The sequence below is a fragment of the Rhinoderma darwinii genome, chromosome 2, assembly GCF_050947455.1.
Source record: "Rhinoderma darwinii isolate aRhiDar2 chromosome 2, aRhiDar2.hap1, whole genome shotgun sequence".
NCBI classification, from domain to species: Eukaryota; Metazoa; Chordata; class Amphibia; order Anura; family Rhinodermatidae; genus Rhinoderma; species Rhinoderma darwinii.
Genome location: NC_134688.1, coordinates 435,103,848 through 435,125,710, shown reverse-complemented (window position 1 = coordinate 435,125,710; position 21,863 = coordinate 435,103,848). Strand labels below are relative to the sequence as shown.

Genomic DNA, 21,863 nt, shown 5'->3' with positions numbered 1-21,863 from the left:
AATAGTCACTAACTTTTCAACAAACTTTGCATAAATCAGTAGTACAAGCAAATATAAGAAACTTTGTAATCTATCTTATTAAAGAAAAATGCCTATTTCTCCACTTATCAGGCTCCTTTACTCAGTCACTCCTAATTACTCACACTAAATTTATTGCTAAATCTGTCTCCTCGAGACAAGCAGGAGTATCAGTTCACTGAGATCAGGTTGCATCTGCCGATAAAAGTCTATGGATGGGGAGCAGGAGCAGAGAGAGAGAGAGAGAGAGAGAAGCAGAGATACACACAGAGACACTGCTGCAGCTTCTACTAAGTGTTCTATCTCACCCTAGTTCTGGATCCACAGCTACCCTGCTCATTACTGCTGTATAATGTGCTCCATGCTGCACAGCTTTTATATATATGTTTGATAGTGATAGGAGAGCAGGATTCTCCCCTTCTATGTTTGCAGTGTATAGAAGACATGATAGCAGTTAGGCTCCATCCACTAACTCAGAGACAACTGAGAATAAGGCTGGGTTCACACGACCTATTGTCAGACGTAAACGAGGCGTATTATGCCTCGTTTTACGTCTGAAAATAGGGCTGCAATACGTCGGCAAACATCTGCCCATTCATTTGAATGGGTTTGCCGACGTACTGTGCAGACAACCTGTACTTTACGCGTCGTCGTTTGACAGCTGTCAAACGACGACGCGTAAATGGACTGCCTCGGCAAAGAAGTGCAGGGCACTTCTTTGCCACGTAATTTGAGCTGTTCTTCATTGAACTCAAAGAAGCACAGCTCAAGATTTATGAGCGTCTCAGACGCCTCGTAAATTACGAGGAGGAGCATTTACATGTGAAACGAGGCAGCTGTAAACAGTCTGTCTTTTCACACGTAAATGCCTCTCATCGTGTGAACATACCCTAAGAGACACAGCCTGCAGGGGGGGGAAACTGATAAAAAAAAATGCCAAAAATAAGTCATATAACGGCCAGAAATAGCGATATTCCTCACGTACACACATATGACAGCTTATTCTGAAAAGTCACCTTAAATATTTGGTACGCTATAATAAAGACGGGAGCATTTAGTCAAAGTGGTTGGAATTTTGGAAAAGCTCAACTTGATGTAAGGTTTACCCCTGACCAACTGATCTGAGATTACTTGTTGTCAGGCAGAGGGTTGTACCTAAAGGGACAGCTGCTGTGTTATAGCACCTGTGCAGGTGAAATGAAGAACTAGACAGTACCCATCAAAATCAGTGTATGTGCAATGATTTTATTGGGCACTGGTGACCCTACAGAGCCAAGAGCAGCACTCTATGCACCTCTTGTCTTTAGCTAGTAGATGGGGTGATAATCAGGGGATCCCCCTTTATCAGTTTAACATGTCTTCATAGGGCATCAGAGAAGTGGTCATCTAAACCAGAGAAATCCAGCAAAGTTCCTCGCCGTGTACTTACCTTGGGCCAGTATCCTCCTGTCCCATGCTGCTTCTCTCATTCTGCCTCAGTCGCTCCAGCCGCTAACACGCTCTATTGGGTCCTTGTATTCTTAAAGGCTCAGCGCGCCAATTTTTTAAATCCACCACCTAACCCTCTATAAAATGCCTGCTACTGTCCGCTGCCAGAGCAATTTGGTTCCTAGTGTTCCACTGTGTTCCTAGTTCTCTTGCAGTCTTGTTTTCTGAATTCCTGTGTACCGACCTTTTACCAGTTATTGACCATCCGGGCCTGCCTCCTGCCCTGACCTCCAGCTACCTTTACCATGACGAACCTCTGCCACCTGCCCATACCTATTGCTAAATTTATCGTGTCGAACCTCTGCCGCTTGCCCTGACTTATTGCTACATTTACAAATCTGCTTTTACCAATGTCAGCTGTCACCAAGGGAGACTACTTCAGGGGTAGCGACCTGGAGTTCCCTGCAGTGAAGTCCACATCCCTGTACAGGGATATAGGGTGCAAACCAGGGGTTTCCTTAGCATCCGCTGCCGGAGTAGCCCCAAGTCAAATCCTTTGGTGCAAGGAGGGTCCACACAGACCCCTGCTGGCCTACTGCAGTCCAATCCTCAGGCTGTCGTTAGAGTTATGCTATGGTTTTTTCATGTAGTTTTTCATCTAGTTGATGATGTGAAATAAGTTTTTTTTTCTAGCAGATTCCAAGTATTTACACATTTTCCCGGGCAATTTGGTTACTGTTATTCTTATTTTATCTATTCTTATCTGGGAAGTCCCAGGAAAATTTGTAATGGTCATCCAAGAAGGTTGAACTACTAGTGTCTAGAAAAATGCTGATCTGGCCATACAGGTGGTTAAATCTTGAGCCTATCATACAGATTGCGCAATACAGGCCGGACAATCGTTCGGCTGTAGGGTAGAGTCGGTAATTGTTGACACACATATTAATAGTATTGTTTCGGGACATATTTTAAAAACGAAACACAATAGATTTAATTATTATATAAATATAGTTAGCTTTGTCTCTTTGCCAATACAAGTACAAAAATCCTTTACAGCATATCTAGGGGTTCTTTTATAAAATTTAATCTCAGAAAAAGCTTTTCTAGGTAACCAGGCACATCATATATTCATATTAACACATTCAGAAATGGATCTCATCTTCCCCACAATTCTCTCGGGTGTTTCCATAATTATATTATTATTAACGTTTTCTACAAGGTCCCCATAGTAAATATGTGGAGAAATATCTAGTGTTGCGGCCAGTTTTTAGTTTTTTTAAATAATAATATGTTATGGTATTTGCTATTTTTTGGATAACTATTTTTTTAATATTAATATATTACTCTTTTAGCTGTAGTTCACTTTCTTTTATTTGCCTTGTCGATTCAAAGGTATTCACATCCACACATGTATAAATATATATTCTGTATATACTGTATCTAATGTATATATGTATTTTAATAATGAGTTAAAAATTATTTCCAGATGGCTATAATGATACCATAGTAAATTTACTTCCACAGTATGTCTGTGTTTTTCTGCCTGCGTTCTCCTATTACAGTATTTCTTTCTCAATCACAGCTGGATTCTGTATGAAAAAACACATTTTGAAGGTCAAGCACATGTCCTTGAAGAAGGGGAAGCTGTGTTACGGCACCTTTGGGACCTTTCGGGAGCCAACACTAAGCCAGATAAAATCACCATAGGTTCAGTGAAGAGAGTATTGAAGGTATGTACAGTAATTGAGTGATATCCACCCCTTGTATCAAGCCAAACTGCAACATTAATAGTATTTTAAGTAAAAATGGGTGATCTGCCAAATTTGTCATAGCAGTTAGGCTAAGAACATAGTAGTTTTTATTAATTGAATGTTAATGAAAAACACTGGTAAAATAATAAATTAATAAATTATTTTCTAGGCAGTGGCTTGGCTATTTAGAGACCAGTGGAATCACTTGCTAAAGTACAAAAAGACTGGTGATGCCTTTTGCTGGCCATCAAGGCATCAAACAATATAGCTCTTGCCCAGTCATTCTTCCCCAGCTATCTTATTAAGTTAGCAAGTTATAGACCAAGTGATCAATGTGGTTGACTTGCACTGGTACATTCATTTCTCAATAAGTTTTTTCTCTCCCTACCAAAGTACTTTTTAAAATTAGAGTTTCCCCAGTACAGTAAAAGGGTTCCTTGTGCCCACCATAGAAAATGTCAAATAAGTTATTTATTATTCAACCCGCAAGAAATAGACCCTAGCGGTGATTGATTCCAAATATGTTTGTATTCTGCAGGATATGTTGTAACAAGGGCCCAATATTGTGACTAGGCCCACTGAAGGATCCCCAGGTACTCAGGTGGGCCAGTTTGTACTCTAAGGGACATTCTGACCCTGAGTTGCCTCATCAGTTGTACTTGTAAATTAATCTTCAGATTAAACATGGAGATATTTTGCTATTTTACTGTAAAAATCATCCTTATAAAAAGCTAATTCTGCTATTCTTTAAAATCTGGTAACTGGGATTACCAATTATCTACTATGAATTATAATGATAATAGCGATTGTTATTTAAAGTAGATAGATTTTTTCGAACTGTATTAAGTTGGAGGTATAAATAAGTAAGACAGGTGGGGCATGAGTCCCCTGGTGCTATGAGAGAGGGTCGCACCAACAAGCCACTTTACCTGGTCCCTTGCATTCAGATACAGAACTAGGGCAGCAAACTGTATCTTTGTCCCGGTGAACAAATGCTTATCCACGCCTCTGACTAATGAATTTGTCCTGCGGAATTCTTTGTCTTCAAAAAGAAATATTGAAAATCACCTTAGTTCCTGATACATACATTTTATGTTCTGGGCATTAGTATACACTTATTAGCACTGATTCCAAAAATTTTTAATAAATTTAATCCTATATTTCTCCACGGTATTCTTTGAATCACTTGAATACAGTTTCGTGACAAATGCAACTTAAAATCAAACTGTAAAAGAAACCTTATCTACAGTATGTCTCCCTAAGGGACTCTAGCGACATAACATCCCAGCGCAGGCTACAAGATACTCCAAGGACATACTAGACCATTGGCAGTGCTGTAATAGAGGTTAATATAGGGCCACACGTAGGTCAAAAATAATTCTTCTCTGAACAATATTCTGCCTTGAGTTTGTCTTCCAGTTGTCTGATCTGCACTATGATCTACACGCATTCTCCCTGCCTTAGATACATAACCCAGGCATTTGCCTTTTGACAAAATAGCAAATAAGTTATTACAACTAAATAAAACCGAGAAGTGTACGAGGGGTTCAGGTATAAGAGGAGAAGGCACACCGGCTATTACAATGGAATGGAGTACTTTAAGCTCCACGGTCAGCCATTAGTGATCAGCCATACAGATAGATGTCCCTGCCAGCTGACCTTGCACTCAGAAAGAAATAATATGTCTGTGTGGTAATGGACCGTCTCGTGCTGAAAAATGTAAAAAAGACTTTACCACTATTCTTTGCTGTTAAATTACAGGGCTCTAGTAGTTTCTTAGGGCTTATTCTCACTGGCACAAGCCTATATGGCAGTGTACAGAGCCTGTATGGCTCCTTTAGTTTTCAACCGTACAGCCTCACTGCACTGCCATATTGGTGTGTATGGAGATATTCTCACCTAGAAGCAATGCTTCTAGGGAGGAAAACATAGAAAGTCCAATTGAACACGCAGAATCCAATATAGAAAACCACCGTAGGAAATTGGAGGCATATAGAGGTACAGTAGAGGGCTCATGTACCTCTATAGAAGCCTTATTATGGCTCTGTACAAAATGGAGCTGTAATACATCCATGTGCAAGAGCCCTTGCCATAATAGTTCTTGCCATTTATTGAGGTGCATAATTATTGAGTTCAGGTGTTTCAGCCACAGCCATTGCATAAAATCAAGCACACAGTCATGCAATCTCCATTGGTAATAGTATGGGTCATAGTGAAGAGCTCAGTGATTTTAAACATGGCATAGGATACCATCTTAGAAAGCGATTAACAACAGCTCAGCCATGAAGCGGTAAAAGACGCAAATTCGCAGAGTGGAGCTGCGAGTGCTGAAACACGTGGAACATAAAAATTGCCTATCCTATGTTGTATCACGCACTACAATTTTTCTAACTGCCTTTAGTAAAGACATCAGCAAAAGAACCATGTATCAGCTTCATGAAATGGGTTTCCAGGGTCACTGTGCACAAGCCTAAAATCACCATGCACAATGTCAAGTGTCAGCTGGAATGGAATAAAGCACGTCGCCACCGGACTCTGGAGCAGTGGAAACATATTCTGGAGTGATGAATCACGTTCCACTATCCTGCAGTCTAATGGATGAATCTGGGTTTGGCAGATGCCAGGAGAATGCTACGTATGGGATTGTATAGTGCCTATTGTAAAATTTGGTGGAGGAGGGATAATGATCTAGAGCTATTTTTCAGGGCTTGGCCCCTTATTTCCAGTGAAATGTAATATGACTGCTACAGCATACAAAGACATTTAATACAATTGTATGCTTCCAACTTTGTGGGAACAGTTTGGGGTTCGGCCCTTTTCTGTTCCAGCATGACTGTGCCCCAGTGCACAAAGCAAGGTCCATAAAGACATGGTTGGGTGAGTTTGTTGTGGAGGAACTCAAGTGATCTGCACAGAGTCCTGACCTCAACCCCTTTAAACACCTTTAGGATAAATTGGAACGCCGATTGCGAGACAGACCTTCTCATCCAACATCAGTGCCTGACCTCACAAATGCTTTTTTTTAGCTGAATGGGCACAAATTCCCACAGACACACTCCAAAATCTTGTGGAAAGCCTTCCCAGAAGCGTTACGTCTGTTATAGCCACAAAAGGGAGCCCAACTCAATATAACGCCCATCGTTTTGAAATAGGATGTTCAACAAGCTCGTATAAAGTAAGGGATGGTCAGCTGTCCACATGCTTTTGGTCATATAGTGTATGTTTTAAAAAAAAAAAACATGTCTGGAATTTTTGTGCATATAGTGACAGACAAGACCATTCAATAAATGGTTGAGAGTAGTAAAACCAAGTTACTGTAGATCCTAATGAGAAAGGTCAGTCCATGTTGAGTCCAGCTTGGATAAGATGATCTGCAGAACATTAACCTATCCACTGTTTGATTAAAAACGGAATGTTTCTCTCTGTGTACAAGTCATAAACACATTTCATCATGAACGAGCCCCATTCAGTAATACGGCCTTCCATTGGTAATGTCAGAGTTAGGTTGTTACCTTCAGAGAAGGTTAGTGCTTAGGAGAATTCCTCCCGGTATTACTCCAGCACTGGTTTGCCTCTTCTGAGGTTCTTCTCAATCTCACTGTGCAAATGTACACAATTTATCATCACAATCAGAGGTGTGGAGCATGAAAGTGAGTAAAAGACCCCTGCGGTACAGGTTAATAGTTCCACCACATTAACGTCCTTCAAAATAGGTCCCTCCAGTGTTATTGGATTATCAGCAGGACAGAAAACGCCTTCATTAATGATTCATCGGCGTGTTTTCTCCCGCAGCACTGCTCCATATGTTAATACAGTATAATAACTGGCTTATTTTATTTCATTATGGAAATATTGTGCTTTCTTTTATATGACTGTCCTTACATGTAACGTAACATTAGGTCTATTTAAGTCTAACACAAACCTTTGTTGTTTATTTATAGGATTATCTTCCGGAGGTTGTAATATCTTCTCTGCAGGACGTGTCCGACTCTCCTATTTACATACGTACAGAGGTTCCTTCATTAGAGAATTTGGTTGGCAAACATCCCCGTTCTTTAGTAGTTAATTCTGGAGTGTAAGTGCCACTTGTTCCAATATTCTTTTTATTGTTAACTTTCTTACCTATAATTTATATAATAGCACCGTATAGAAAATATATGCGATAGTTTGTGTCCTCAGGGACCTTCAAAGCCAAGCAACTTAAAGGGGTTGTCCATTTTTTATACAAATTTATGTATAGTACAGGAAATCATACAGATTTCATATATACATGTATTTAAATTCTGCTCACATACATTTCTTATAGTGCATGAGGCCCCTGTCACAGAATGGTATAGCCCACAGATTAGTCCTGGATAACTGAATATGACTAAACCCCTTTGAGAGGAGCTGTCAGATCACCCAACTTTCTATAAAATAAGGATAACTAAGAACTACTGATTACAATTTTTAGCAACATTTCGAAGGCACCACCCTCGAAGCCATGTTTAGTGGTGGTATTTTTTTGGTTGGTGATTCTCTTTAACGGTAGCAGAGTGTGCATGCATTGTCCAGCCAATGTTTCTTACACAACAGCCATTAAACATGACGGGATATTACTGCCTTAAAATCGGCACTTTGACATATTGATGGTAGTCCACTGCTGCACCTATCATCCTTACTTGGCCAATCATCCTTACTTGTGAACTACCTTATTGATGTTAGGTATTTGTAGGTCTAGTAGGCACTTTGCTTGTAAGGGAGATAAGCCATGATTTTTGTTTCGCAGATTGATTCTTGCTCCTTCCTTGGGTAAAACCCTCTGTGTGGCTCTATATGAATTCAGAGGCACACAGAGGTACGGTACTACTGACCTGTACAACATGGATCCAGAATACAGCCATGTACATGAGGCCTTATAGTGTTTTAATATGTGCAGATTTTCATTCATATAAAATGATTAAGATTTGATGAGTTTCTTGACATCAATCCTTGACTGAACCAAGAATACACAGTGAATGCTTCCACTATAGGGAGTAATTGTAGACTGCTTTAGTTGCCTTTATTGTACGTTCTCTATTTTTATTTAATATTCACAAAAACCCTATAGAAGTTTCTATGGAACTGTAAGGTTTTTTCTTATAACATTCAAGTATACATCTTGTCTCCACAGCTGGCTGGCATACACCGAACCTCAGTATAACGGCACAGTCACTGTGTTGGAAGAAGGCTGTGAGCTGCCCCAAATTCAGGACAGTAGCTTAAAATCTATGCGCCCCTTGAAAATGGTAAGAAATCTGTTATTTCTGTTATAGTTGGTTCTGTTGGGAAAATAAGTAACATATGGAGTGTCTGATGTAGACACTGGATAATGGAATATGATCCTTATTGTATTACATAATATTAATATAACTCTTCCTTATTTAATATACATCAATCAATGTATGCAAGACTCCTTCCATAGAAAGTCTACATTAACCAACAAACCATGTCTTAGTTTGACGATTACAGGGCGTCAGGTTAGTGGATGCCCCTGACGAAAAAAAATTGGTGGGTGCCCCCTCCCCGGAGCATTGTCATATAATGTGTGGCTAACATATGCTGGACATACAGTACACATTCGATAATTGTCAGCAGGTCCCACTGGTTATGTATATGACAGCAGACCCCCCCCCTCACCCCTCACCCCTCCCCCCCTCATGTCTGCTGGTTCTACCTGTTCTATTTTACCAGTCCAGCTGCTTATCCCTATGGCAATAAAATTGCAGGATTGACCCACATATTTCTTCTATTTAGCAGAACGGAGCTCAAACCTTTAGAAATAACAGCTGTATAATAAGTTCTCTCTGCCACATACTAAAACCTTTCTAGTCATTAAGGTATTCTTAAAATCATTTTTAAACTCCCATCCTACCAATCTTTTTAAAAGCGTCTTGTTGCTGGTAGTGTTTAGGAAGGGCTAGATGAAACTGGATGGCGGAGCCCCCGTGTGGTGTAGGTCTCTGGGCAATTGCCTCTATTTTGCCCTCCCTATAATTCTTGCATGTCATGTGCTCTTTTGATTATCCCCCTATGCACCAGAAAATTTTATTGTCTTACAAAGGCATCAGTGGTTTTTCACCAACATTAACAATTGACAGTATATTAATTATTGCATTTGTATGATTCCTTAAGAATATAGCATATACTAAACTTGGTTTCATTTTTATTATGTTTACATTTATACCTAAATTTAATATATACCTACTGCTTATATGCCGAGGAAGCAGATATTATATATAGTAACAGTATATAAAGGAGCTGAATTAGTTAAATGTAGCAGTGCTAAGAGTTTATAGGAGTGTCCCTTTAAAAGACACATTCGACGTTATATCTGTGGATAAGTCGTTTTACATTTTACTTTTGAATTAGTGCTAATGGACAGTGTTCTTCAGTAGGGCTCTGGATTGATTCTCTTATTATTACATTGAGTAGAGTCTAAAATATCAATTCTCTGGGAATGAGCTACATCACTAAATTACCGAAAGACTCAGTGATGTCATCGATCCCTCATGTTTATTGCATTAACCCATAAAATTACTGCCTCGATTATGTCTTTGGTTTCTTGTGTATTCTATGAGCAGGCATCCGGCACAGTCTGAGAACCTGCTTCTTAGCAATGTGTGAACATTTGATGTTCAACGGTTTCAGGCTCACCTGAGATGATAGGAGTTGCAGTCAGTACTGCTGGGTAACCATACTTTGCTCTCCCCTGGGCTGTTCTGACTTGCAGTGGCAGCACGTTGTTACTTTATAATCTAAAGCCTAATTGTGTGGAAGGAACAAATGTCGAGTTAATTTTTTCCATTTGTTTCAGGGAGGATTAAAAGTACAGCTGCCCAGTGATCCGAAGGTAAGTGATTCGATTGCCATAGTTACAACTTTACATACTTCTTTCCTCAATGCACCTCTTTGTGTGCCTGAAATCTACCTAAATAATCATCTAAATAATCTCTTTTACAGATAATTATATATGAGGAACCGCACTTCCAAGGGTGGTCAAGAGAGATCACAGAGCATGTCAGTAGCATCGGGACACTCCTCTGTGACGGAGAAAACAGCAGTAGTCAAGAAATTGGCTCCGTACAAGTTATTGGTGGCATGTAAGTGCTTAATCTATTTTACTTTGTACCAGATTTATACATAGGTAAATATGTCAGAGTTAGTTTTAGCAAGTCCTAAAATGTAGTAATTATACATATTTCGGGGCCTAGTTATACTATAGACCAGTGTTTCCCAGCCGGGGTTGCATGAGAACCCTCCAGGGGTGCCGCAACACTCCTCTAATCCCCCAAACAAACAACTCCCTCCCTCTTGCAGCTGCTTTCTATCCTTGTAGCAGACATGACGCATGCACGTCTGCTACAAGTACCGCCGCCTTCGCTTCCCGCCAGAACAGCCTGACGGAGTGGAGTGCGAGAGCCATTTAAGCTGTGTTCCTGGACAGCTTAAGTATGTGATTCTTTCTCCTGCAGTAAGAAAACTTTTGTGCAGTTACAATCACATCTCCTTGATGTGATTGTAGCAGCGTTATAGTATCCTTACCGTGGGGGAAGGAATTAACTTCTGTCCGTGGACTGGGTGAAGCTCCGGGTGAGCCGGTGAGCAGAGCTTTTTACGCCATGTCCTCTGAGGTGGTCATTTTACTGTGGGGGGCTGATAGTAATTTCCTCATTGCTGAAAGTGTTTTGTTTGGGGGTGTGGTGTAATATAAAGGTGTAGCAAAGTATAAAGTTCCTGTTATTTTTCAGACCAAGCTAGCTGCCCAACCTCGGTTAATATGCCATCCATTTTTTTTTACCCACCACAAACATCCGTCCATGTGACACCTCAGCTGCAAAGGACCTGTCTCCAGGACTCATAAGGGTCAATTCACACAGCCTTCTGTGGCGATAATTTTGACGTGGAAACCGAGTTGGAATCAGCACCAAGAAATGCCTCTAATCAGCCCCCATTGATTTCAATGGAGGGCAGGGGCTTTGTTTTTCGAAGGGGTGGCTTTTGGTTCCATCCATGCCAATTCTGCAGCTACAGGGACATATAAGTAGCTGTCTAGTATGAAGCTTTCAGGACCTCTGGGAGTTTTCCTTGTGCCACATTTATTTTTTGATCATGCATTAACAATGGCAGCCATGAAAATAAATGCAACGTTATCATGACTCCTATTACTTCTACTAGTATTCTGCAGATCTAATAAAATCTCCTGTAAGGTTCTGACCTGTAACATTTTATGTATAAATAAAGGATAATTTCACCTAAAGCAGTTCACTACTGAGTACCGGAGCTAATACACATATTTTAAATAAATTTTATAATTTTTTGCCTCAGGCTAGTTGGCTACTTTGTGCCCTATAGGCTTGATTCAGGTCACACAATGTGTTGCAATGCAGTCTCAATGTAGTGACATCCAAAAGTTGCAATAAATAGCAGATTTCCAATGCAAGTTACAAAACATTTTATCAGAAAGTGCCTTGGAAATAGTTGAACCAGGTCGTGCCCAGTGTCTTATGCCAGAAGCTACTGTCTGGCAGGTTGTTTTGTTTCTTGTTATAACACATATATACAGTGGGGGAAATAAGTATTTGATCCCTTGCTGATTTTGTAAGTTTGCCCACTGTCAAAGTCATGAACAGTCTAGAATTTTTAGGCTAGGTTCATTTTACCAGTGAGAGATAGATTATATAAAATAAAAAAAAGAAAATCACATAGTCAAAATTATATATATTTATTTGCATTGTGCACAGAGAAATAAGTATTTGATCCCCTACCAACCATTAAGAGTTCAGCCTCCTCCAGACCAGTTACATGCTCCAAATCAACTTGGTGCCTGCATTAAAGACAGCTCTTACATGGTCACCTGTATAAAAGACTCCTGTCCACAGACTCCATTAATCAGTCTGACTCTAACCTCTACAACATGGGCAAGACCAAAGAGCTTTCTAAGGATGTCAGGGACAAGATCATAGACCTGCACAAGGCTGGAATGGGCTACAAAACCATAACTAAGACGCTGGGTGAGAAGGAGACAACTGTTGGTGCAATAGTAAGAAAATGGAAGACATACAAAATGACTGTCAATCGACATCGATCTGGGGCTCCATGCAAAATCTCACCTCGTGGGGTATCCTTGATCCTGAGGAAGGTGAGAGCTCAGCCGAAAACTACACGGGGGGAACTTGTAAATGATCTCAAGGCAGCTGGGACCACAGTCACCAAGAAAACCATTGGTAACACATTACGCCGTAATGGATTAAAATCCTGCAGTGCTCGCAAGGTCCCCCTGCTCAAGAAGGCACATGTACAGGCCCGTCTGAAGTTTGCAAATGAACATCTGGATGATTCTGAGAGTGATTGGGAGAAGGTGCTGTGGTCAGATGAGACTAAAATTGAGCTCTTTGGCATTAACTCAACTCACCGTGTTTGGAGGAAGAGAAATGCTGCCTATGACCCAAAGAACACCGTCCCCACTGTCAAGCATGGAGGTGGAAACATTATGTTTTGGGGGTGTTTCTCTGCTAAGCGCACAGGACTACTTCACCACATCAATGGGAGAATGGATGGAGCCATGTACCGTCAAATCCTGAGTGACAACCTCCTTCCCTCCACCAGGACATTAAAAATGGCTCGTGGCTGGGTCTTCCAGCACGACAATGACTCGAAACATACAGCCAAGGCAACAAAGGAGTGGCTCAAAAAGAAGCACATTAAGGTCATGGAGTGGCCTAGCCAGTCTCCAGACCCTAATCCCATCAAAAACTTATGGAGGGAGCTGAAGATCCGAGTTGCCAAGCGACAGCCTCGAAATCTTAATGATTTACAGATGATCTGCAAAGAGGAGTGGGCCAAAATTCCATCTAACATGTGTGCAAACCTCATCATAAACTACTAAAAACGTCTGACTGCTGTGCTTGCCAACAAGGGTTTTGCCACCAAGTATTAAGTCTTGTTTGCCAAAGGGATCAAATACTTATTTCTCTGTGCACAATGCAAATAAATATATATAAATTTGACAATGTGATTTTCTTTTTTTTTTTTTATATAATCTATCTCTCACTGGTAAAATCAACCTAGCCTAAAAATTCTAGACTGTTCATGTCTTTGACAGTGGGCAAACTAACAAAATCAGCAAGGGATCAAATACTTATTTCCTTCACTGTATGTGTGATTACATTTAAAGTACTATAAGTTGTACTAAACCAATCATTTAATTTTTTTGCTTCACCTGAAACTACGTCTATTTATTTATTTATGCAACTTTTTATAATTTCTAGATGGGTTGGGTATGAAAACGAGAGATACAAAGGACACCAGTATCTCCTGGAAGAAGGCGATTATGAAGACTGGCATGCGTGGGGTGGATTTAACAATACTTTGCAGTCTATACAATATCTCCAGGCAGTAAGTACCTAACACCATGCGTGTCACAGCTGGAGGTCGCTATTACCCACTCCAAGCGGTGGTTTTATCAATAAATGTATACATATGGGCATATATCAAGCATGGGCTTTCCGTAGATGTTACTCACCTGGGTAACTATAGGGTTTATTGAATCGTATGAAGCATGGACTAGCTGTACACGTAGGGCCATGTCCGTCTTACCATTTACTTCTAAATTTAAACCCTTAATTCCATTCTGGAGTCTGTGAATGTTGAGGACAATCCATTTGTGAGGTAATGGGGTAATGGCAACCATATTTGTTGTCTTCTCTCTTTCCCAAGGACAGTAGAAATTAATTATTAACAGTTTTACAGAAGACCCATTAAGAACCTATATTAACAAGTGATTTGCTCGTTCAGATTGAACATCTGGAGGATTTCTCCTCTTAAAGCACATCCAGACTTTCCACTCTAAGGCTATGTTCACATCTGCGTCAGGGTTCAGTCAGAGCATTCCGTCGGAACGGAGCCCTGACTGTCACAAACGGAAACCATAGGTTTCCATTTCTATCCGGTGCCAATGGTTTCCATTTGTCTCCGCAGTGCAAGGGTTCCGTCGTTTTGACGGAATGAATACCGTAGTCAACTACATCAAAACGACGGAATACTTGCACAATGGAGACAAACGGAAACCATTGGCACTGGATCCGTCACCATTGAAATTAATGGTGATGGAAACGGAAACCTATGGTTTCCGTTTGTGTCAGTCAGGGCTCTGTTCCGACGGAAAGTAGGTTTCGGTGAACATTGTGTATATCTGCTACTACTGCATTCACCTTGAACACATCAGTAGCGGGAGGGTACGTCAACAAATGAACCGCTTCCAATAACTTCCTGCTCAACTTTTTGTAAGCTCTATGCTCTCCTGAGAATTATATACTAGTGCAGGTGACTTCATGCATGTTCTTCTAGTTTTTAGTATCATTTTTTAGTTAGGAAACTTTTATGACTCAGTTCACACTGCATTTGCGGTGCACATTTGCAGAATTTTCCAATATATACAACGAATGTGTGACCCAGCCGTATTTAACTGTGTGGCATACAGTTGCGTACTTCGACTGTTGACTCCCGTTGTGCCGACACATACGCCCGAATATATGCCAAAAGGTAATTCTCTTGGAATTTGTTGGTGTATTACATGTTTGGCGTATAGGTCAGGAGAATTTTCAGGTGTATACACCGGACATGCACTACAAATTCAGTGTGAACAGTCTTGATCATGGATTCAAAGCAATTCAAATCGAAAATTATTTTGGAGTATATTTAGTTAGAAGAAAAAGTTTGGATCTTGTGTGGATGCTTTCCTAAAGGGTTACAGATGATAGATAGATAGATAGATAGATAGATAGATAGATAGATAGATAGATAGATAGATAGATAGATAGATAGATAGATAGATAGATAGATAGATAGATAGATAGATAGATAGATAGATAGATAGATAGATAGATAGATAATATACCTTGCTTTCATGAAGTTCAGTGTGAGCTGAAGTAGTCAGAAATACAGGACTTTTTACTTAAAACTGTTTTCTGATAATGTAAGAACAACTTTGTGGTCCTCATGGTGTTAAATAAAGACAAAGACGCTATTCACAATGCAGAAAATCCTAGTGGCCTTTTGCTGTAGTTATTCCCAGATCTGGCATAATGTTTAAAAGCCCTTAGATGTCATGCGTCATTAGTTAGGCCAGATTATACTTGCTGCCTCAGGTATGTTAAGTTTAATAGCCAAAAAATAAAGTCTTGTTTATTTTGGTTATCGCTAAGTCTTCAGAAAATGAGCTGCATATAAGAAAGCTTCATATTATAGGTTTCCTTATCGTGGCCAACACAGTGTGAACAGATTATTTCTGAGAGGTAAAAGACTATTATTTTTAGAAACTGTAATACGTCATTAAGGATATGTTCACACGGCCTATTTACGGACGTAATTCGTGCGTTTTTGCCCCGAATTACGTCTGAAAATAGCGCCTCAATAGCGCTGACAAACATCTGCCCATTGAAAGCAATGGGCAGACGTTTGTCTGTTCACACGAGGCGTATATTTACGCGCCGCTGTCACTTCTTTGGCCGTAATTGGAGGCGTTATTCATTGACTCCAATGAATAGCAGCGCTAATTACGTCCGTAATGGACGCAGCGTTCAAGCGCCTGCACATGCCGTTACGGCTGAAATTACGGGGATGTTTTCAGGCTGAAACATCCCCGTAATTTCAGCCGTTACGGACGCCCTCGTGTGAACATACCCTAATAAATACCCAAAAATGTGGTTACAATTTATGCAAAGTGTTGTCATTTTGTAGATACATTTGTTTCTGTGGTTATTTTTCTGTGTAAAACATATTAAGCAATTTAACCAACACAAGAATTGTTATTTCGGAGACTACAATATGTCATTGCTGACTAGAATATGAGGTTGTTTAACTCTATAACTTACCAAACATCTGGAGGTGTTCTCATGCAATAAGGCCTCATGCACATGGCGGAACCATGTGCACGGCACCTGTATGGTGCTAAATGGGGCCCCTATAGCTTTATACAGTTGTAGTCAATCCATATGCTGCCGTATGGTGCCTCCATAGGGTACCATATCACGGAAATATCCTCACCTCTACGCACCCAATGGAGCATACCACAACAATTTTTCTGTCAGCTTCCATACGAATCAAACAGGAAAACCTCCCATGAGCCTACATATGAAATCAGAGGCATATAGAGGCATATTAGGGCCCCATAGACTGCTATGAGTGCCATATTATGGCTCTGTACTACGACGAGGTTGTATAGAATTGTAATGTGCTCATGTGTGTGATCCCTGGTGGGGGTCTGCAGAGGTGTAACTTAAAGTTCATGGGCCACAATGCAGAATATGTAACAGGGGCCTACACCTAACGTGCCATTTATAATGCTAGTCTCTTTATGTGGCCTATGGGACCCCTCAAGCACTTGTTGGCCAGGTGCAACTACTACCCGTACAGCTACACCCCTAGGGGTCTGGTTGCTGGGCTGGTTTGATCCCAGTTATCAATCAATGGCCACAAAATCCTAAGGCCAGCTCAAAATTCTCATGTTTATATTTGATATTTGTAGCCTGGACTACACAGACTTTTTAGCTTAAAGGGGTTTTCCCATCAGACATTTATTGCATATCCACAGTGTAACGGCCACGGTCACCGACCCCTTTTACCCTGCCGACGTCTTCCTCCCCGAAGATGCCAGCACGTGCGTCCGTCCTGTCCCGCAGTGACCACTAGGGTGCGTGCACAGGCTCATTCCCGGCATTAAAGAGCCAGCGTGCACACATGTTAAGAATTTAACGAATTACTCCCAGACTATAAAAAGGGCCCTGCCCCTTCACTCTTTGCCTGAGCGTTGTTTGTATTCCTCTGTTAGTTTTGCAAATGGTCCCTTAGCCGTATCCTGTTCCCGTGCCCTGCTACCTGTATCCTGTATCTCGTTCTGTATTTGTTCCTGTGTCATCTCTAGTGTTGGAGTCGTCTTGTGCCGTCTACTAGGCCTGCTGACTTACACCATGTCTGATGTCATCTGCCACGTTTTGCATCACCTGCTGCCAAGGTCCCATCTGTTCCGTTGCTACTGTTTGGACTATTACAGGTACCCTTGTGCTCGGACTTTATATAGACTTGGTACTCTGTTGTTTGGCCAGCCGCTACCCCGCTACAGCGGTGCGGCCTAGTGGGTCCACATACACACAGATCGTGACAGTACGCTCAGGCCATGGACTCCACTGGTCAAACCAAGACCATGATGACATCACAAGTTATGCGGGCGGATATGCTAGACCTCCGGTCACGACAGGACCAACTCCTCCAGGCGGTGAACATAATTGCACATCGGCTGGATACGCAAGCTGTAGCCACGCCACCTGCTCCTATTGCTCCTGCTGTTCCTCCAAGACGAGCTTGCCGCTTGAGATCTGCCTTCTACCCTACATGACTCATTATTCTAGCCACCCGGATTGACATGAGGATCCAGGAACGGTCTCAAGAGGTTCGCCATACCAGAAGACTTCCTAGGCTGGCTCCTACATTCCAGCAACCCCTGCTGCCCTCATCAGTGCTTCCACCGGATGAGCCTATACATGTAGACCGTCTCTAGCTGTCTGTCCAAGAGAAACAATGCAGACATACATCGGGACTCTGTATTGCGGCCTCGGAGGCCATTTTGTGCGTCTGTGTCCCCAAAAGCCAAAAAGACTCCAGTGCCTAGGATTGGTTGGAGAGACAACTCTAGGTGGAAAAGGACTAAATAATAAATTGTCCATTCCCGTGACCATAGCGTCCAGCGAGAAGACGCACCGGGTCTCTGCCTACTTGGACTCCGGATCCGTGGCAAACTTCATCCAACAGGACCTAGTGGATCAGCTCCAGTTGCCGACTGTCCCCTTGGAGACACCTCTGGCTGTTGCCTCGATGAATGGACTTCCTCTGCCCAACCCTATCGTGTCTGAGACCAAGCCACTGAAGCTCCAAGTGGGAGCTCTTCATACCGAGCAGATTACTTTTCTCATCTTGCCCAAAGTCGTCAATCCGGTGTTGCTGGTTCTGCCTTTGCTCCGGCTTCATACCCAAATTCTGGACTGGAATTCCGGAGAAGTTCTTCGATGTGGCTCCAAATGTCTCCACTGCTGCCTGTCACAGATTCAGCCTGTCCTGCCTCCTGTGTCTCAGTCATTGACAGGATTACCCACTCATTTTGCACAGTTTGCAAAGGTCTTATGCAAGAAGGTGGCCGATTAAACTGGTTCCTAATGCTTTCTTCCCCATGGACGGGTATACCCCTTCTAGTTGCCAGATGCTCAGTCTATGTCGGCCTAGATCAAGGAGAATCTGGAGAGGGGTTTTATACGTTGAGCTAAGCTGTTTCCGTAACTCCCATAGTAGTGACAGGCAGTTATGGAAGCAGCGTAGCGAGCTACACTGTTTCTGTAACCACCATTCAGTACTATAGAACTTATGGAAACAGCGTAGCTCAGCGAGCTACGATGTTTCCGTAATTCATGGTCGGAAATCACACGATTCAGCTACAACACAGAGCAGTAGAACGGGTTTAGGAGGCCCCATTCTAGAGATAGGTGCCGGTCCCAGGGTTGGGACCCGCATCTATCTGACATTTATGAAATATCCTGTGGATATGTCGTAAATGTCTTTGATGGGAAAACCCCTTTCAATAGATAATATCACTGTTTTCCTGAAGAATCTTATTGAGGTGCTACAAAAAGTCCATAGGACAAATACAATGCGGGTGTATCCTTAGGCTGTGTTCACATCAGCGTCGGGCTTCCGTTCATCGGTTCCGTTCGACCTTTCCGTTGTAGGGAACCGATGAAGGGAAAGCCAAACGAAAACTATAGCTTCTGGTAATTTTTCCGTTGGAGTTGGTTTCTGCTTGTTTCCATTCTGTAAAATTTCCGTTTTTTTTTTGTGGAAACAATAGAGTAGTCGACTATGCTATTGTTTCCGTGAAAAAAACCTGAAAATTTATGTAATGGACACAAACGGAAATTAACTGCAACGGAAGCATTACCATTGAAATCAATGGTTATGCAAACGGAAGCTATGGTTTCCGTTTGGCTTTACTTTCATCGGTTCCCTACGATGAAAAGGTCAAACGGAACCGATGAACGGAAGCCCGACACTGATGTGAACAGGCCCTGACTTGTATGGAGCATGTCCTAGGAAACACTGTTTACGGCAGATCCTAAATACTGGAAGTCTCAATACTGAAAAACCATAGCAATGGGACCAAGGTGGAGTCAAGTCACCAACATGGTTTCTTTGTAAAATTCTACTTTACCAAAGGTAAAAACTAAAATGTCATATACTACTGTGGTGTTGCTCATTTAGTTACATTTTAACTTTGAAAAGTTGAGATAACAGGCACCCGCTGGCATGATTGATGTATGCATGTGCATTCCACTTGGATTAATCAGTGCTTAGCAATGCCAATTAGGAACTACACATGACTGGTAACTTGGTTTATTTTCCCAGCTCCACCTGGTTTACAAACAGGCAAACCACAGCTAAGTGCACGAAGCATGAAGCCAGGAAATGATGCTGCCCACCTGCCCATGTCTCATAAGGCAGGGAAACGCTGGCACAGGACTGGGAAAAATGTGTTACATGGCATGCAATATTTTTTTAACCATTTGTGTATATTGTTAGGCAGTGTTTTTGAGCCAGGTGTGGGCCCCTACAGTGTTATAAAAGGCTGTGATTATTAGATGCATTATTGCAGCGACGAACCCAGAATGATGGTGAGATCCTCTCTTGCTGCAATGACATTGCAGAAGGCTTAAAGAGGACTGGTCACTAGATCAAATAAGTTGACCTGGTTATCTAACCTAAATAGCGCTGTCTCCCTGAATCAGCACTGTTTTTTTCATTTCCTGGACCCCGTGTTCCAGAGATATGGACCACTGTTGTGTTGGCTCCCTATATGCCAATTTTCAGTAGTTATCCAGTGGGGTGGAGCTAGCTTCCCTGCCTTTGATGCTGACCAATTAGCATGAGGGAGCTTGAGTGTAGTTCCTGCCCAGTTGGCTAACTACTGGAATTAGGGAGACAGCGTCAGTAAACCAGTTCAATTTATATGACCTAGTGACAGGTCCTCTTTAATATTAAGGTTTATTAAATGGACGTATCTAGCTAGTTGCTGCTAAATCCCTGTTGTCTGAAGACTATAAAGTCACGGGTATCACTAATAAAAGCTGATTCTATAAATAGGATCATACATAAAGAACATGGTACACATACCAAAAATCAATATGGGCCCACCTTGTGCTGGTTTACACTATACTCCAAATTTCTAGGAAAGAGGGTCTAATGCTTGTTTGCCACCATTACCATCCCTTGTATAAGAAAAGAAGAAAAGTGTGTGCAGCCTTTGGGCAAGTTCTCCTCTCTAATGTTTGAAAATGTCACAGAGCATGTTTAGAGGGGAAGCCAAGATAAGCTGAGCTACCCCGCCTCCACATGCCTCATAAAAGCCACAAGGGCTTATCCCAAAGTCCATATACCCTTGTCTACAACCAGGGCCGGCGTCAGCACCCGGCTAACCCGGGCAAGTGCCGGGGCCCACTACCCTTGGGGGCCCGCTCGGCCTCCGGGTGCTGACGTTTCCGTTGTCATGGCAACACTGTCCATATATGGACAGTGATGTCAGGAAGAGAGAAGGAGTCCCAGACAGAGTGCTAGCGACTCTGCTCCGGGACTACATCTGGGGGGGGGGGGGGCTCCGTGGCACTACCTGGCAGGAGGGGGCTTTGTGGCACTACCTGGGGGGCTGTGTGGCACTACCAGGAAGGGGGGCTGTGTGGCACTACCTGGGAGGGGGGCTGTGTGGCACTACCTGGGAGATGGGGGCTGTGTGGCACTACATGGGGCTGTGTGGCACTACCTGGGAGGAGGGGGCTGTGGCACTACCTTGGAGGGGGCTGTGTGGCACTACCTGGGAGGTGGGGGCTGTGGCACTAGCAGGAAGGGGGACTGTGTGGCACTACCTTGGGGGACTGTGCGGAACTACCTGGGAGGAGGGGGCTGTTTCGCACTACCAGGAAGGGGGGCTATGTGGCAGTACCTGGGGGGCTGTGTGGCACTAGCTGGGGTGGCTGTGTGGCACTATCTACAGTGGGCACTAAATTTATGGGGGTACAAACTGGGGGCCTAACGTCTATATGGGGGCACAAAGTGAAGTTTTTTGCAATTTTACTGCCGCCGTGAGTTCCCCCACAAAGGGTCCCACTAAGTCTGTGTCGCCAAAGGGCCCACATAAACCTGGAGCCGGCCCCATCTATAACTATACTCCCTTCCTATGATATGTTTTAAAATAGACCTCGGTCTCTAATTGTATTGAGGTAAAATATATTCAAATTCGCAGCACAGTGTGACAAGATGGGAAGTTGTGGAGGGAATCCTGAGGGAGTTCTAGGGTTAATGTACAGGGTTGACCCTTTCGGAGTGAGTTCTCCATAAATTAAGTTACACAGGGCTAGGTTAGGGACTTGATCATCTCCCGACATCTATTGTTTTTGTCCTTACCTATTAGTTTCACTATTTGCTCCACTCATTACCCATGTTTGGTATTTTGATACCTTTGGGTATCTACGACCCTTTTCTTTTAATTTTTGTATGATTTATTCAAATGATTTTGTTTAGTTATCTTTGTTTTGGATTATGATTAAAAGTTAT

At 42.2% G+C, this 21,863-nt stretch overlaps 1 protein-coding gene across 1 annotated transcript in view; it reads left to right on the top strand.

Annotated features, from left to right (window-relative positions):
- The window catches only part of CRYBG3 (crystallin beta-gamma domain containing 3), a 165,739-nt gene that overhangs the window by 105,560 nt on the left and 38,316 nt on the right, over nt 1-21,863 (top strand). The window contains exons 7-12 of the mRNA XM_075854447.1: nt 3,029-3,176; nt 7,139-7,272; nt 8,350-8,464; nt 10,033-10,068; nt 10,179-10,318; nt 13,487-13,613. Of these exons, the coding sequence (XP_075710562.1) occupies nt 3,029-3,176; nt 7,139-7,272; nt 8,350-8,464; nt 10,033-10,068; nt 10,179-10,318; nt 13,487-13,613 (700 nt within the window). The remainder of the gene's footprint in view (nt 1-3,028; nt 3,177-7,138; nt 7,273-8,349; nt 8,465-10,032; nt 10,069-10,178; nt 10,319-13,486; nt 13,614-21,863) is intronic.